General features: G+C 48.9%; 1 protein-coding gene across 8 annotated transcripts in view; it reads left to right on the top strand.

Moving 5' to 3' along the window:
* Positions 1-15,803, top strand: part of NSD2 (nuclear receptor binding SET domain protein 2) — a 128,789-nt gene that overhangs the window by 57,127 nt on the left and 55,859 nt on the right. For all 8 annotated transcript variants that reach the window (XM_077136220.1, XM_077136221.1, XM_077136224.1 and 5 more), the window contains 7 exons: positions 1,500-1,624; positions 11,537-11,668; positions 12,286-12,409; positions 13,154-13,354; positions 14,113-14,292; positions 14,605-14,761; positions 14,908-15,113. In XM_077136220.1, coding sequence (XP_076992335.1) covers positions 1,500-1,624; positions 11,537-11,668; positions 12,286-12,409; positions 13,154-13,354; positions 14,113-14,292; positions 14,605-14,761; positions 14,908-15,113 — 1,125 coding nt within the window. The remainder of the gene's footprint in view (positions 1-1,499; positions 1,625-11,536; positions 11,669-12,285; positions 12,410-13,153; positions 13,355-14,112; positions 14,293-14,604; positions 14,762-14,907; positions 15,114-15,803) is intronic.

Genomic DNA, 15,803 nt, shown 5'->3' on the forward strand with positions numbered 1-15,803 from the left:
CGTAAGGTAGATAAAAGGAGCGTCAGACGCAAGGTTTTCACAATCACACAGTCATATTGCGAAAGCTATATCATTATACAATCATCTTCAAGAAACATGGCTACTGAAACACAGCTCTACATTTTCAGGCACTTCCCTCCAGCCTCTCCATTACACCTTAACTAAACAGGTGATATCTATTTAATGCGTAAGAATAACCTCCAGGATGACCTCTCAACTCTGTTTGGAATCTCTCAGCTGTTGACACTTTAGGCTTAATTTTAAGCAGTCTTAACCAATCCTTTGCGCGGTTAAGTTTCATATGAACAAACCCCAGGATTGGGGGTTCAGCCTATTGCTTTGGTTGTCCCCACTGCTTGTGAGAATATGGAGAGTTCTCCACTTGGGAAAGTTGAATTTTCCCCCTTTCTCCCCATTCCCCCAAGGGGACTTTGCAAGTACTTTTTTATTCACTGTTCAAATCACTCTGGGATTTATTGGGGCATCACTATGGACAAACCTACAAAATCTTATGTCCTACTCAAGGTTCCATGTACTTATGGTGTTCAATTAAGCTGTCCACATAAGTTATATTAAGAACTGCACTAGTCAAAATATAAATTTTATACCAAATAAACATTTTTTGCTTTAGTCTCACACATAAGTTAAAATTTTAAAATATTAATTGCTGTCTGTTTTCATCACCCTGCAGTATTGACATTCCTTTGTTCTTCCTCATGCAAAAACATTTTTAAAATTGTACATTTAGTCACTGTCATTATACACTCGAGGCATTCCTAGATTATACCATTTCAGTCTGTATTGTCTATCTTTCCTTTTGGTTTCACATGTACCCCCAGCCCTCTTCCCTCTATCGTTCTCACATTCAGCTTCATTTATTGTACTTATATTATTGTGCTACAATCAGGTAGTATTGTGCTATCCATTTCTGAGTTTTTACAATCAGTCCTGTTGAACAGTCTGTATTTCTTCAGTACCAATTGCCCAATCTTGACCCTATTTCTATCTCCTGTTAACCTGTTAAACTAATCTTTTAAAAAACTACATTTGTGAGCAATTGGAAGTTTCAAACCCTGGACATTTGATGCTATAAAGGGATTAAGTATGATACTGGTGTTGTGTTTATATGTAAACCTTTATTTTTTAAAGATGTGTATTAAAATTTTTAATGATTGAAATGAGATGTCTGGGATCTGCTTCAAAAATCTTGGGGCGGGCACCTGGACAGGGCCTGGCAGGCAGCTTTGGCTGGGTCTATGCTGATGGAATCGGGCCTAGGGCCAGGGCCAGGCAACCATGCTCAGGGCTCGTCGCACGGCTTGTCTGCTTTGTTCAGGTCTGGATTTTCCCACAGTAAAAAGTTTAGCCCTCAGTATCCAAAGGAACTGAAAAGATTCATCTTTAGAGCTTCATTTAAAAGAGGGATGATGATAAAATAGCAGAGAGATTGAGCTTTTAACATTTCAAGCTTTACTTTATAAACCAAAATTATTTTACAGCAATGAAAAATCTGTCTGATGCATGCAAACCACTGAAGAAGCGAAACCGGGCTTCCGCAGCTGCGTCCTCTGCTCTGGGGTTTAGCAAAAGTTCATCTCCTTCTGCGTCCTTAACTGAGAACGAGGTAAAATGCTAATAATGGTGGTTCCTGTGGCGTTCACGGGAAGGCCACTTTGTACCCCAGGGGAGTGGGCGTGGAGGCCAGGCTCCGGGAGCCGAACATTCACAGTTCCCAGAGACTGAGGCGAGTCTTAGGCCCTCTGAACTAGACTCTGAAGTTCATGAAATGGGAAAGCCACGGGTTTTGCCTGTTTGAGCATTTCAGGTATAAATACACTCACATGGCATAAATGTCGGTGTATATGGATATACTTCAGCATCGACGCAGTCAAATTGTTCTTAAACTCTGTCCTGCACACTTTGTGTCCCCTCTAGCCATCACACTGCAGTTTCCCACGTGTGTCAGCTGAGCTTGGTTATAGGCGCTTGGACCAGGGAGTTCAGTGTCGGTCCGTGTGCCCAGCCCAGGCTCACTGGAACAGTAGAAGGTTCCTTCCCCTCAGGCCCCCCCTTAGCTTGGGGGCTACACGTTGGGGCCTTTTGAACTCTTAGAGACCTGAGTGCTGAGGTGAGACAGAGCTGCAGGTGTCATATAAGACTTCTGTTTCCTGGACATGTCAAATATGCGATAGCAAAATAGTAGCAGTCTGAAGCTGCTACCTGCCATCATTGTAACATGACATGCAGACTTAATTGTCCTAGCTAAAGTCTCTGCCATTGCTAAAAATGAAACAAACAAAAAAACGGCGTCAAAGACAAAAAGTAAAAAAAATGAAGATGTGACATATTGTCATTTCTTTTTATTTTCAGAGGTAGTTTTGCATTCCTGATTTTAGTGACTGCCTTCGTGGGGCTTACTTTCAGCTTTAATTTCTCTGTGCTTTGTCCCCTGTGGTTCTGTTTTTGTAAGTGTACAGCGTGGCTGACCAGGCGTTACCTGGTGCTGTTTGGGCAGGGCCTTGAGGCAGCGCAGGGGGGCCCGTGGCTGGGACAGCCTAGCCTTGGCCCGTGCCCTTCCCCTGCTGCTCCCGGGACGGCCTTGTGGGTAGGTGCCCTGCCCAGCCCAGATGCCCAGGGATCTGGGCAGTATGATAGAGCATCCCAAGAACTTCGGGCCTTACTGCTCTCCACCTTGATGGTGGGGTGCTGTCAGGGGGCTCCCTTCAGTCACTGAGACCACCTGAGTGGGGGCATGGGGCTGCTCGCTGGGGGACTGGGTTCCCTTCTGGTTCAGCATGTATGTAATGCTACGTGTCCCTTGTGTTTGTACGCAGTGGAGAAAATGCAATAAGAATTCTTCACCAAACCTCTAGGAGCTATGGAAACACAAAAAGCAGATTTTATGAATTAAATACAAATTACTTTTCCTTTTCTCTTTTTTTTCTTGTCCAAGTTTAGTTTAATAAGCTAGATAATTAAATGAAAGGTGATCTACAATTCCAAAGAAGAATATTAAACCTAAAAAGTTTTAATTCTGTAGATCCTTTAACTTAAGTAGGCTTTTTTATTAAAACATTTTTGATGAGTGTTTCTTTCCTCATACATTGGTCCATTTACTTGGCTGAGTTTTTACCTAGACTGTGGTCAGATGTAGTTGGAAGAGAAGAATGGAGGCTCCTGAACTCTCGCCGGTGGCTCCTGGGCAGGAGGGAGCTGTGTGGCCTAAAGGCTATGCTTTGGAGCAGCCCTGCCTGAGGTCCACACCAACCTTCACCAGGATTGGTGAAGCCTCATAGCGTTAGGCAGTTGTTTTGAACTTGGGAAAACTGAGATGAACTATTTTATCATCACTACCCTTAGTTGATTTTTATTTCTGTACAACCTGGAGGCTGATAGATGATTAGTTATTAGAGAAAGCTCTTCCTGCATTTTAAGGTGTCCTAGAGACCCCGTGGAACGCACGGAGTCCCTGGCACAGAAACATCATATAATGCCTTTTCCATTAGGCCACCTTTGTGTGCTTTATACGAAGCTTTCATTAGAGTTAATTTTTATACAATTAAACTGTTTACTAAAACAGCAGTAGGTGACCAGAAAAGACTGATCTGTTACATATCAGTGGTATTGAACTGTTCTAGACATTCATGTTGAATTGCCTGTGAGCATGAGGCCAAATGTAGTGTTACATACAACACAAGCACACACACACACCCCTACCTGTAAATAGCTGGGTCCAGTTGTGCTGTAAACCGGACAGTGTGGGAGCTCCTGTCTGTCAGGGCTTGGGCTGACTCCTCACCAGAGTCTCCGCCTCCTGGGTGCCCGTGCTTTCTTCCTTCAGTCATGTTTGGTTGAGAGAAGGCGTTTTCTTAGGGTTGGTATTTCAGACACACACGTTAGGTTGTAATGTGGCTTACAAACAGAATTTGTGTTGAAATAACTATTCCTACATTGTACTGTTATGTTGCTTTAGTGAAGAGAATAGATTAACATTATTCATGTGCATGACAAAGGTGGGGAAGGAAGTGATGTGATTTAAGTGTTTTGTGACTGCATTCATTTCTTATTCCCTTGGCAGAGCCAGCCCTTACCTTTTTTGCCTTCACTGATAACAGCTTTTGTGGGAGCCCACATTAGCAAAGCTGGATGGGGGTGCAGCTGCCCTGCACTTCCCCCTCCCAGTGGAGCAGTGCCCGAGACCCTGCTGCCCACCACCTCTCCTCAAACACTCACTGGCATCCTTTCCACGACCATTTTGTGGAAGATGGGTGGCAGTCTGTTTTTACTGGTATTAATAAACACACATATAGTGAAGAAAACATCACACATTTTAAGACCAAGGTAAGATAACCTAATAAGGCTACTTCCTCAGCCACGCTCATCTCTGTGAGAGAAACACATTCAGATTCCAGCGATGAGTGTAGATTTCAAATTGAGACAGGGCACAGTGGAGCCACAGCTCTCTTGGGGGTGTGGTAGTGTCTCCGCCTTGTCGTTAGACGTGAGGCTTCTCTCTCAGTTCTTAGCTTTGTTTTTATTGGAAAAAATGTCAGTGTCTGTATCCTCAAAAACAAAGTAACAGCACATGTTAAAAGGAGTACTTGTCAAATATATTCTCATTGCCAATGGAATGTATTCAGTACTGTAGATATTAAACTAAATTTCTGACATAAAAGGCAGGAAGAGTTTTTATTCTGTCCTTTTTTACTAAGCAGTTTTGTTATATTATATGGAGTACATTTTTAGGAAAAAATAATCATTTACAGTATCATGGTGAACCATTTATCTCCCGACTTCAGATTCAGTAACTGCTCTCTAGTGGGTACCATAGTTGGGTGATTTAGACCAACTGGTTCATCAGTTGCTTGTGAAGAAACACAAACGCCCTTCAGCCATTGTGTCTGATGTTTGATTCTTGGGTTTCCGCATGCTTGCATGGTGAGGAGGCATTTCCCTTGTTCTTGAAGCACATGGAAGCAAGACACATGCTCTTCACGCCCTGGCCCATTCCCAGCAGGCGCACAGGTGTGTTTGACCCTGGTGCCTTTGTCTCCAGGGCTCAGGGCTGTGGCGCATGTGAAACCCCACCTCGGGCGCTGGCGCCTGTGGGGACAGTAATGGATATGACAGTAAAAATAATGAAATGACCATCATTCCGTTTTTGTCCAAAAATATTTGTTTTGCTTTGGCATGAAAGATGATTCTTTTGACTCCATCATGCGCGTGGGGATAAAACGAACCCAGAGGTGACAGAACACTGGGCTTGTTTGTGCGGCGTTTTAGGGGCCAGGACTGCTGGGCAGGTGGTTGGCTGCTCGTTTGGCCCTGCCTAAGTGCAGTGGAGGCAGCGGCATCAAGATGGCCCACGAGTGGTCTAAGCCAGGGTATTCCCAAAGGACACGAAAGAGCGCGGGAGGTAGAATTCTCTGACAGTCGCTAACTTGAAAAGTGTGAAGAAAGGATAGTTGATGTAAAGATGGCCTCACCCAGGGTAAAGACTGCAGGTGAAGGGCTTTGGGAGAGAACGGAGGGATTTTGTTGGAACTTGCTTCATGCTGAGTTGTGTGGGTAGCCAGCTAGCTAGCTGGCAGGTGATGGTGTGGCCCTGGAGGTATGTGCACGGTCACCCAGAGGACAGGGGATCTCCTCTACAGTGGAGAATGGAGTGTCTGCAGAGCATCCTCATGTCACTGTCCACTGAGCACCGAGGGCGTATGGAGGGCCAGCCTGGGAGTTGGGTGGTGTTCTCAGTGGGGCCTGGTACTCTTTGCCTGGGAAGTGACCAGTGAGACAGGGGCAGGTGGGCATAGCCTGTGGTAGTGGGAGGGACAGTCCCAAGTCAGGCGGAATTGTCCCACACCAACGCCAGTGGTGACTTGTGGAGGAGCACTGGAAGAGGGCAGATCATTCCAGCTTGTAGCTTCCTGAAGGAGCGGAGCCACAGGGCTCCTGTGGGAAAGATCTTAAGGATGGGCAGTAGTTTGTCTGGCAAGAGTTCAAAAATTCTTTATGCTACCCATTTAGCATGGAATTCATTCCCACAGCAAAGTGAAAGTGAGCACATTCTGGTCTGAGACATGCAGACTGCCTATTATTGAGTTGGGTCTCACTTATGCTATGCATGGCAGCATTGTAGTGACTTCACTTGGCTTTCGGCAGGATATCACAATAGTGCCTGTCACAGGAAAGTAGCTGTGGGGAAGAGCACTCCACTACAGAGCTCCGAGGCAGTCACGAGAAGTGAGTACCTGTCTGGATGTATGGCAGGTTAGATTGTAGGTGGTCTGGAAATTGCCTCCAGACCTGCACCCTACAGTGCCTTCCAAAGACAGAGCCAAGAGCCCTGGGCTGGCAAGTCTGAATACCTATTTCTTAAGCTGCTTGGGAAAAACCACCCCACCTGCTCCAGGTAGACCCCGTTTCTCTCTCAACCCTCTCTTCAGAGCTAAAAAGGTGTCTTTCTTCAGCTGTGATGAGTTGTTGTGGACATGCATCTCAGTCTTCTCTTCAGGAGATACTGTATTGGTTCGACTCTCCTAGCTGAAAATAATCCGTTTTTAAGAAATGGTTCCTAAAAATCAGTGGAACATAGGTGAAGAATCACAATAAGAAAGGGAAAGTTTCATCTGGAGCTAGGCAGGGGTCAGCTTGGCAGGAGGGTGGGGACCAGGCCCACCCCATGCCCCGTCCTGCCCCACCTTTGCCCCTTGCCCCTCTGAGGTGGGGTAGCCTACTTCTCTGTGGATGGAGTTCTGCGATCTCCACAAGGACTCTTTCAGCTTTCATTTAGGTTCTGTGGTTTTCATTGGAATAGGTCCTGCAGAGGCATAAAAGGTATTAGAGTGGAGTTCCCAGGGAATTCAGGAGTTGGACAGGGAGAAACCCCCGCCCGTCAAGTTGAGGCCGCCTGCAGTCCTGTGAGACCTGGAGCGTGAGACAGGGCTCCTGTGGCCAGAAGCCTGTGCCAGGGCAGACTGGAGAGCAGGGCTCCCCTGTTCCAGCCCAGAGGCTACCGAGGGGTGTGGCTGCAGGCTTGTTCTAGAAAAGGAGAAAGGTAAGATGCTCCATGAACATCCGGTTCTAAGCCTGCCTATTTTCTGTGTATGTGTGTTTGGCTGAAATGATAGAAAATGCCAGGAGAGAGTTCTCAGCCCCAGGCCTGGTTGTCCTCCAGTCCAGCGCGTGACCGTGTGGAGGGGAGGGAAAGGCCTCCGGTTGCATCTCATTCAATAGGAGGAGGAGAGCTGGCTAGCAAGCCCTAGGTGAAGCCACACTGGGAGAAGAAGGCTGGTTTAAAATGGGCCTCTCCTGTCTGCTAGTGATAGATGAAAAAAGTTACTCTCGCTTTGGTAAATTTACTCATTTCCTTTTCATTTGATTTCTGACTTCATGTACTTCTCAAACATATCCAGCCCTTCTAAATTATAAATTCCTTTTAAGGGTTTTTTTTTTGTTGTTCAGACTTTTTATATATAGACCATTTGAAAATCCTTTTAACTTTGTGTGATGCTTTGGAACTTATTCTTTTAAAATCAAGATTCATGACTTCAGCTTAAAAAACCATATACAAGAGAAAATCGGTCCTGAGGACTATGGCTTAATCTGTCTTTAGATTCTGAGTGTAATTTGCCACAAGAACTGATGAGCTCTCTATCTCACTGGGAAAGTTTTCTTGGAATGCTGTCATACCTCTTATTGGCTTACCTGCTTTAAAAGTTGTATTTAAAGAAGTAGACTGCCTCCTGCCCACTTGAGTAGTTTTAGTCAGTAGAATTAATTCTCATCCGCTTGTGCTCTGTTTACTGTTTTACCTCGAGGTTTAGAAAGTACTACCATCTCACCAGCAAGTGGACAATTGTATGCGTCGCATCCAGGCTGGGGGGCTTGTCTGCTGCCGAGAGGTTCCTGTGGTACCTGGTGGGCTTGAACCACCACCAGGTGCCTCTGAGCTAACTAGTTACATTCTAGACCCAAATTCAGATTGGCCTGTTTAGGGTGGACACGCACATACACTTCTTGGGCTTTTTGCATATACTGTTCTGGTATCAATTTTGAAGCACGACAGCCCTCAGACCTGCCTTAGCTGAGAGAACCGTCAGGTGTGGTGGGGGTGCCGTCCAGGGGGGAGGGGGCTGCCGGCCCGATAAGACCTGTCCACAGGGCAGCCCTTGCTTTCAAGTTTTCTAGGGTGACACTTGGCTGCAGACCAGGCCCTCCCCCAGGCCCTCCTTCACCTGCTCCCCAGGGGTTGCTCTGCTGTGGACGAGCTTGGGCCAGGGGTGGGCTGGCAGGAGGTTCTGGGGACCCATGTTACTTTTGACACGGGCAGGTATTGGGACCGGGTGCGGCCACCTCTGGGCCCAGTGTGGGTCGGAGGTGGCCGTGAGGCTTGGGTGCCCAGCGGCAGATTGGATGGCCTCACTGATCAGAGCCGGCCCTAGCCCTGCAGTCGGGAGGCAGCTAGGAAAGGCCTGGTCTCTGTAACCAGAGGGTCATTTTAACAAACAACTTTTCAACTGTAGTATTTCAGGTGATGGACGACTTATTTTAAAATTATTTTAATTCCACTCTAATATTTTATTGTGATGTTAACTTGATAGACCTGTTAGAAATTAATCTTTTGATTTTAAGCTCATTACGTATGCTGAGCACAAGATTCTTATTATTTGTAAATCCAGAACACTGTGTGAACCTATTTCTAGTTATCGATTTCTCCCTTTACAAAACGTGAGTTAAACATGAAAATGATAATGTTGGTATATAGAAATATTTATTGTTCAAGGTCTGTAATTGTATTTCAGAAACGATGTGGTATTCACCTTGTGAAGGGATTTGCTCTGTCAAAGAACGGGATTCAGTTTGTGTAACACTGCCCAGAGCTCAGAGCTTGCCTTCCAGTCACAGGGGCAGCGCCGGCTGCTGATGGAAAGCCAGGTCCTTCTGCACGTAGTTGTTTCTAGAAGTGGGTTCTGATATGTTCACTAGGTCACGTTCTGTTTTGTAATGCCATCCTGAAAACTCCCTGTAATTGTATTGAGGAAACTACATCCCCTGCACTAAAGTAATGTATTTCTATGACCAACAGGCAATTTGATGATATAACATAATGAGTAGAGATTAGAGAACATATTTTCAGATTCAAGAAATGTTCCCAAAGTCAGGATCCAGCTGCTTGGGAGCCAGCGACCGGGGTGGCTGTCGTGTGTGTGCAGAACGACGAGCAGGTCTGACGGTCTGCGTCGTTCTGCCACCACGTTTCTCTGTTCCAAATGCATCCTTCTGGATATGGATAGATCCCAAATGCCGTACTCTGACATGTGGGACTGTGGTGATGGGACCGTGGAGGTGAATTTACCGCTTTCACATGTGGCACCTGGAGTAAGTGCCCCACCTGCCTGTGGAGGAGATGCGCTGATGTGTCCTGCCCCTCCCTGGTGGGCGCTGGCTGATACCCGCAGGTGCGGGGGGTCTGGGGGGAGAGGTCACGTATCCTGGACTGTGCCATTTCAAGGTTTCCTCACACAGACATCACTCTGTACGTGTATCTCCGAGCCCAGGTAGCCAGCCCTGTGTGTGTCTTTAACATTTGTATTGCCACTCAAAGTATGTATTCCATGTTTATTTCTTCAAGACAGACTTTGTTAATTTAGGAAATAACTCCAAGTGGAAACGTGCTAACTTTTTCTGTAAATCTTAAATAAAAGGTGCTTTTCCTTCCTCTGACCCAGGCCTGGTCTGTGTTTTCTGTCTTTCTCTCCATACATTTTTTTTTAGCTTTTAAATTTGCCCCAGCCATGCTGAGGGGAGAACATGGGTTGGTGGGTCGAGCCCAGCACCCCCCGCATGAACCCACATTGGAGCTCACTCTTTTCTTTGTGCTCGGTTCTCTGTCAGTGAAGTGAGCTGGCAGTCATGGTAGCCCTGTGGGCTGCCCACTCTGCCCTGGCTGGCTCCCCACACGTGCGCCTAGCATGTTTCATGCGCGCACAGCACCCCCGTGACTCCACATTTGCGTGACACGATGCAGGGGGGTCTGAAGCCAGAGCGTTGTTTCCAGTTGGTTCCTTTCTGGGTACTGACATGAAAGGGGTAGGGGTCTGCTGTGTCAGGGCCAGCCTCGTGGCCCCCAGCCTTGGCGACATGGTACTGCTGTGGCTGAGTGTTGGCAGCGCTGCTACTTCCATCTTCCTGGGCAAGTCGAAAGAGCCACGCATGCGTCAGGCACACGGGGGGGACTGGGGTGGGGGTGGGCCCCCGTGTCCCCACCCCCCTACCAGTTAGAGTGGCCAGTGGCCAGCCGAGGGCCAGCGCAGGGCTGAGGACGGGAGGACTGTGGGCGGAGGCAGGGGGAGCGGCGGGCTGTGTCTCTCCGTATCCCCTGGTGCTTTTGTGGAGCCGGCTCTGAAAAGCTCACCAACAAGGCTTCAGGCCCAGCCGCTTGCCTGTGGTTTGTAACGTGGCCCAGTTCCCGTTTCCAGCCCTGCGCACCAGCAGCCAGCCTGTTCCCACCACCGTCTCCTTGGAGTGGTTGAGCATAGAGGGCGTGGAGCTTACCCTTTTGCTCTGTTCCCCTCCCCCAAATTCAGTTTTCACTATTTATTTACAAGACTTAAATAAAAAACAAACATTTTTATTTAAAAAATAAATTTGGTAGACAAGTTTTTCTCGTTATATACTGGTTGAGTGAGAATGGACTTGGTCGTTTATGTAGAACAACCAAGGTGCGGTTTTAACCCCATCTTGAAAGGTCTCTATAAAACAAAGGAGGACTGGAGGAAGCAAATGAAACACAGCTGGCAGGGCATTACATTTGCTCAAGATCCGGCGACTTTCTCCCAGGCCTCTTCCTCAAACTCCAGTGTTCACAAACGGACATATTTTAGCTTGCCTTCTCCTACCTTCTCAGGTAGGCAGGAGCAAATGGACTGTGAAATATCAGAAGAGAAAAATCCCACTGGGGAGGGAGGAGACATCAGACAGCTCAATCCCAAGTGTGAGGACTATGGAAAGCTGTGCCCTGCCAGGGGCCAGCACGCGCCGTATGTGTGTCCTTCCACAGCGGGGGCACTCAGCTGCCACCCTGACACTGCATCTGGGTCCCTCTAAACATTTGGTTTTAATATGCTCTTCTAACCTTAAAATGGTTGGACCTGAAGAAGGGTTAAGAAAGGTCAAACTTCTCAATCCACAAACCAGTCTTTGCTCACCTGTTAGAGCACATTGAGTTTTCATAAAGTTATTTCGTTTTTAAGAAATAGTAAGACAGTGTTAAATCTTACGCTTCTTGTATACATGTATGCTCAATATTCAACAGAATACGGTCCATTTCTAAATGCTCTGCACACCTTAATTGAGAAATTCTATTACCAGAAAAGCTAGCTGATGTGCACCCACAATAAGTAACGAGTGGAAGGGCCAGGCATGCCGCAGCCTCTTTGGTCCGTATCTGATGGGTTTTGCTGTGGACAGAGCATGGTGCGTGGCCCCCATTTCTTCCGCTGGACTGTGACCTGTCGCCCGCATCCTTCCCCTCCAGGTCTCGGATGGCCCAGGAGACGAACCCTCGGAGTCTCCCTATGAAAGTGCAGATGAGACACAGACTGAAGTGTCTATCTCGTCTAAAAAGTCTGAACGAGGAGTAACAGCCAAAAAGGAGCACGTGTGCCAGGTGAGAGGAAGGAAGCTGTTTGGCTTCCGCGTCACAGCCCCTGGCTGGGCCTGGGGCGGTGTGAGCTTGTCCATGGCACCTTCTATCCTTCCTCTAACCCCATCCTCCTCCACTGCTTTTGGCTGGAGTGAGACTGCCAGTGGATGCGAGGATTGGGGTGCTCCAGTGAGTATCTTTTGTCTGTTTGTAGTGTGTGTTCATCCTGCGCGTTCTATCTACACACTCACGTATAGACCAGCACACTTGTAAAGTGGAGAAAAACGGGTTGCACCAGGTGCAAGTGCACTGGTGCCAGGTTCTGGGCAGAGACGTGAGCTGGGTGGTCCCTTGGACTCGGGGGGGACCCTGATGGAGGGCCGCTGGGAAGTGGTGCTAGCCTGGTGCCTACCACACAGCCGCCGCTTGGTCCCTGTCAGTTAACTGGGTTGGGGTTGTCCTAGTTGTGTGTGAGGGAGCTTTAAGCAAGACCTGGTCTGGCTTCACTCGAAGCATCAGTACTGGGTGCTTCTTGGGCCACAGCAGGTCCCTGTGCGTGGACGACGATGGACAGAACTGAGCACTAGCCTTGCAGAAGGACTCGTGCTCGAGGCTGGCTGATGTCCCTTGTGTCCCCGCAGGTGTGTGAGAAGCCCGGCAGCCTCCTGCTCTGCGAAGGGCTCTGCTGTGGTGCGTTCCACCTCTCCTGCCTTGGGCTGGCCCGGAGACCGGAAGGCAGGTTCACCTGCAGCGAGTGTGCTTCAGGCAAGTCCTGTCCCAGCGACATGAGCAGAAGAGACGAGGGCTTTGTGACTCGTCTGCCTGTAGCACTGGTCCCTCTGTGCTTGCTTCCTGGAGAGGGTGCTGATCTGTGTTTATGGACGCTCCCATGCTGGTGGAGAGCCTGCCCCCTTCACCCACATCAGGGGTGGTGCTGGTGCTGTCACAAGTGCCTGACTGGCAACTACTGGGAGCATGCAGTTCTTTGTGAGCAGGCACCATAGATCGGAGCTTCAGCCTCGAGAAAGAACAGCCCTGAGCTCTGCTGTTGCCATGGGCCCCACAAGACACTCCCTCGGGCACAGTCAGGGTGATGCCTGGAAGCACACCACACAGCCACGGCCCCTCTGGCCACAGGTGTCCTCTGGTAATGAGACCCCCCTGGGTCTCGGGAGAGTCCCCTAAACCAAGGTGTGGCTGTAGAGCTCCTTGCCTCCAGGTGCGTTCCTGCCTGGGATCACACACAAGCTTACACTTGTCCCAAGCGACTGCACAGCCTGGGCCGAGGCATGGTGGCACCGGTCTGAGTAGTGAGACTCTTGTGTTTCCGGCGAAGCTGGGGCTCAAGCTTGGTAACCCTCGAGGGCTGGGTTTTCAGTGAAGCGTTCTTGGACTAGTCAGCCAGGTTGGAAATAGAACAGGCATGTCAGCCATGTGGTGGCCTCAGAGAAGGAGCTCGTGGAAATCTCACCCTTTGCATCTCCCACCCCTTTCTTAAACCCTTTTCAGGGATTCACTCATGTTTTGTGTGTAAGGAGACCAGGTTGGACGTCAAGCGCTGTGCTGTATCTCAGTGTGGAAAGTTCTACCATGAAGCATGTGTGCGAAAATACCCTCTGACTGTGTTTGAAAGTCGGGGCTTCCGCTGCCCTCTCCACAGCTGCGTGAGCTGCCATGTTTCCAACCCCTCGAGTCCAAGACCATCCAAAGGTACAAAGAGCTCTCACCTCTGTGTGCTGGCCCTGAGCCACCATGCAGGGCTGGTCCCGAAAGGTGGCCATCTCCAGCAGGTCTATCCTCTCATCCCTTAGATGAGCTAGCTTGTTCTTTGACAGAGGGCCTGCCCCTCCCTTTTCTTCCTTTGCTGAATTGCGTTTCAGAGGATCTTAATTTTGGATGCTGGGGGGAGGTATCTTTGACTCTTGACGTTTGGTTTGTTCTGGTTTTAATGATCCTTTATATCTGAGAAAGCGTATTTGAACCAAATTGCCACTGCAACATTTGCTGTTCAGTGGGTGGGGCTGAGGATGCCAAATTAAGTGCCCTTGTAGGCCCCAGTGGTTCTCACCGTGCACAATTCTGCCTTCCTGGGGATGTTCTGTGACGCCTGGGGACACGGGTGTTCCAGGCGTCCGGGGGTGGAGGCCAAAGATGAGGGCAAATGTCCCACCACCCCAGGACAGGCCCCGCTGCAGAGAACAAGCCAAGGGCGCCAGGCCCAGAAACACAGCATTTTCTTGAGCTTGGCATTTCCTCAGTGGCTCCTGCCGCACGTCTGCCCTCAGGAAATAGGTCTTCGTGACACCTCTAGAGTGAGCCTCCCCCTCCCACTGGAGTCACGTTTCGGTCAAATACCTTAAATTGGTTTCCACACTCAGAGAGACACAGCCCCTCACTGGCTAGCTTCTGGCCTGGCCCGCCCTGCTGGGGCGTCCTCAGGGGCTTGAGTGCTGTGTGTTTGCCCGCAGGTAAAATGATGCGGTGTGTCCGCTGCCCCGTGGCCTACCACGGAGGGGACGCCTGCTTGGCAGCTGGCTGCTTGGTGCTCACCTCCAACAGCATTGTCTGCTCGGGCCACTTCACCGCGCGCAAGGGCAAGCGGCACCATTCGCACGTCAACGTCAGCTGGTGTTTCGTGTGCTCCAAAGGTGAGGCGGCCGGCACGCTCCTGCACGGGGGAGTGGGCGTCGAGGGCTGGCCGTGCTGCCGCCCTGCTCCCTGTCCACTGATATCTGTAATGCTTTCTGTATTTTCATGTTTAGTAGTAGATCATGATATTTCTAAATTAACCATAATTGCTTAGCAGAATTGTGGATAAGTATTGCTGGTGAATGCAACACTTGCTTTTCTCTTTACTTCGATTGTTCCTTTTAAACTAGTCCTTAAGGCTCAGATGTGTAACAGCTGTAGAGGGCTCAGCAGCAGCTCAGCCCGCCCACAGCCCCCCACTTCCCTTGCAGGGGGAAGCCTCCTGTGCTGCGAGTCCTGCCCGGCCGCCTTCCACCCTGACTGCTTGAACATCGAGATGCCTGATGGCAGCTGGTTCTGCAACGACTGCCGGGCCGGGAAGAAGTTGCACTTCCAAGATATTATTTGGGTTAAACTTGGGAACTACAGGTGTGAGAAATAGAGTCCTATACTTTTATTTTTATGCCTTTTTATTAAAATGTGTTCATGTCACTTAGATTAAAGTACTAAAGTATTGAAATTATTGTTGCTCTTTCTGAAGACTCTGTGAACCCTGTTTTTAATATTTATAATAGATGGTGGCCGGCAGAAGTTTGCCATCCCAAAAATGTTCCCCCAAATATTCAGAAAATGAAGCACGAGATTGGAGAGTTCCCTGTGTTTTTCTTTGGGTCTAAAGATTACTACTGGACACACCAGGCGCGCGTGTTCCCGTACATGGAGGGTGACCGGGGCAGCAGATACCAAGGAGTCCGAGGGATCGGGAAAGTCTTCAAAAGCGGTACCAAGACGCGCGTGGGGCTTCCAGATGGGGGCGTGGCCGTGTTCTGCTCCTTCTCTCGGTCGTCATTTCAGGACTGAGCTGAATAGCTGTAGTTTTTATTAAAAATACACGAAGTTTTCTCATTGATTGGTTGAGGCGCAAATAAGATCTATTCAATAACTTCTGTTATGTTGGTTTGTGTTTAATTTCATTAGAATGCATTAAGACCTAGTTACAAGAAATTAATTTTAATATTAACTTAAAATAGTATTTATTTATTTTGTGTACCCCAGACTACCTTGGCTTATCTGGCGTCTGCCATCTGCATGGGCTGGGGTCAGGTGCTAGGTGTGGGCTGTGGGCGGGAGGAGAGCCACGGTGGCACTGGGCAAGGGCGATATGCAGGTGGCGTGCGGCCCCTTCCTTGGAGGGGCACGTGCACAGCAGGGGTGAACGAGCCTGCTGGAGGGGGCGAGCACATGCACTCGCTCCCTTGGGGGTACCCTACTGGGCCTCCCAGCACAGTTAGGCACCCGAAGGTTTAAAGAAGAGGGAGTGAGCATCAAGAGATTTTCAGAAGTTACTGTTCTTGGAAGACAGAGGCGCTGGGATGCTGAGCTGGACCAGCAAGTGCATGTTGCCATCAGCTGCAGAGAGGCAGGTTGGGTCTGACCCCTGTGGTCACCACTCACTGGTCTCAGCAGCCTG

Source organism: Tamandua tetradactyla, chromosome 19 (genome assembly GCF_023851605.1).
Source record: "Tamandua tetradactyla isolate mTamTet1 chromosome 19, mTamTet1.pri, whole genome shotgun sequence".
NCBI classification, from domain to species: Eukaryota; Metazoa; Chordata; class Mammalia; order Pilosa; family Myrmecophagidae; genus Tamandua; species Tamandua tetradactyla.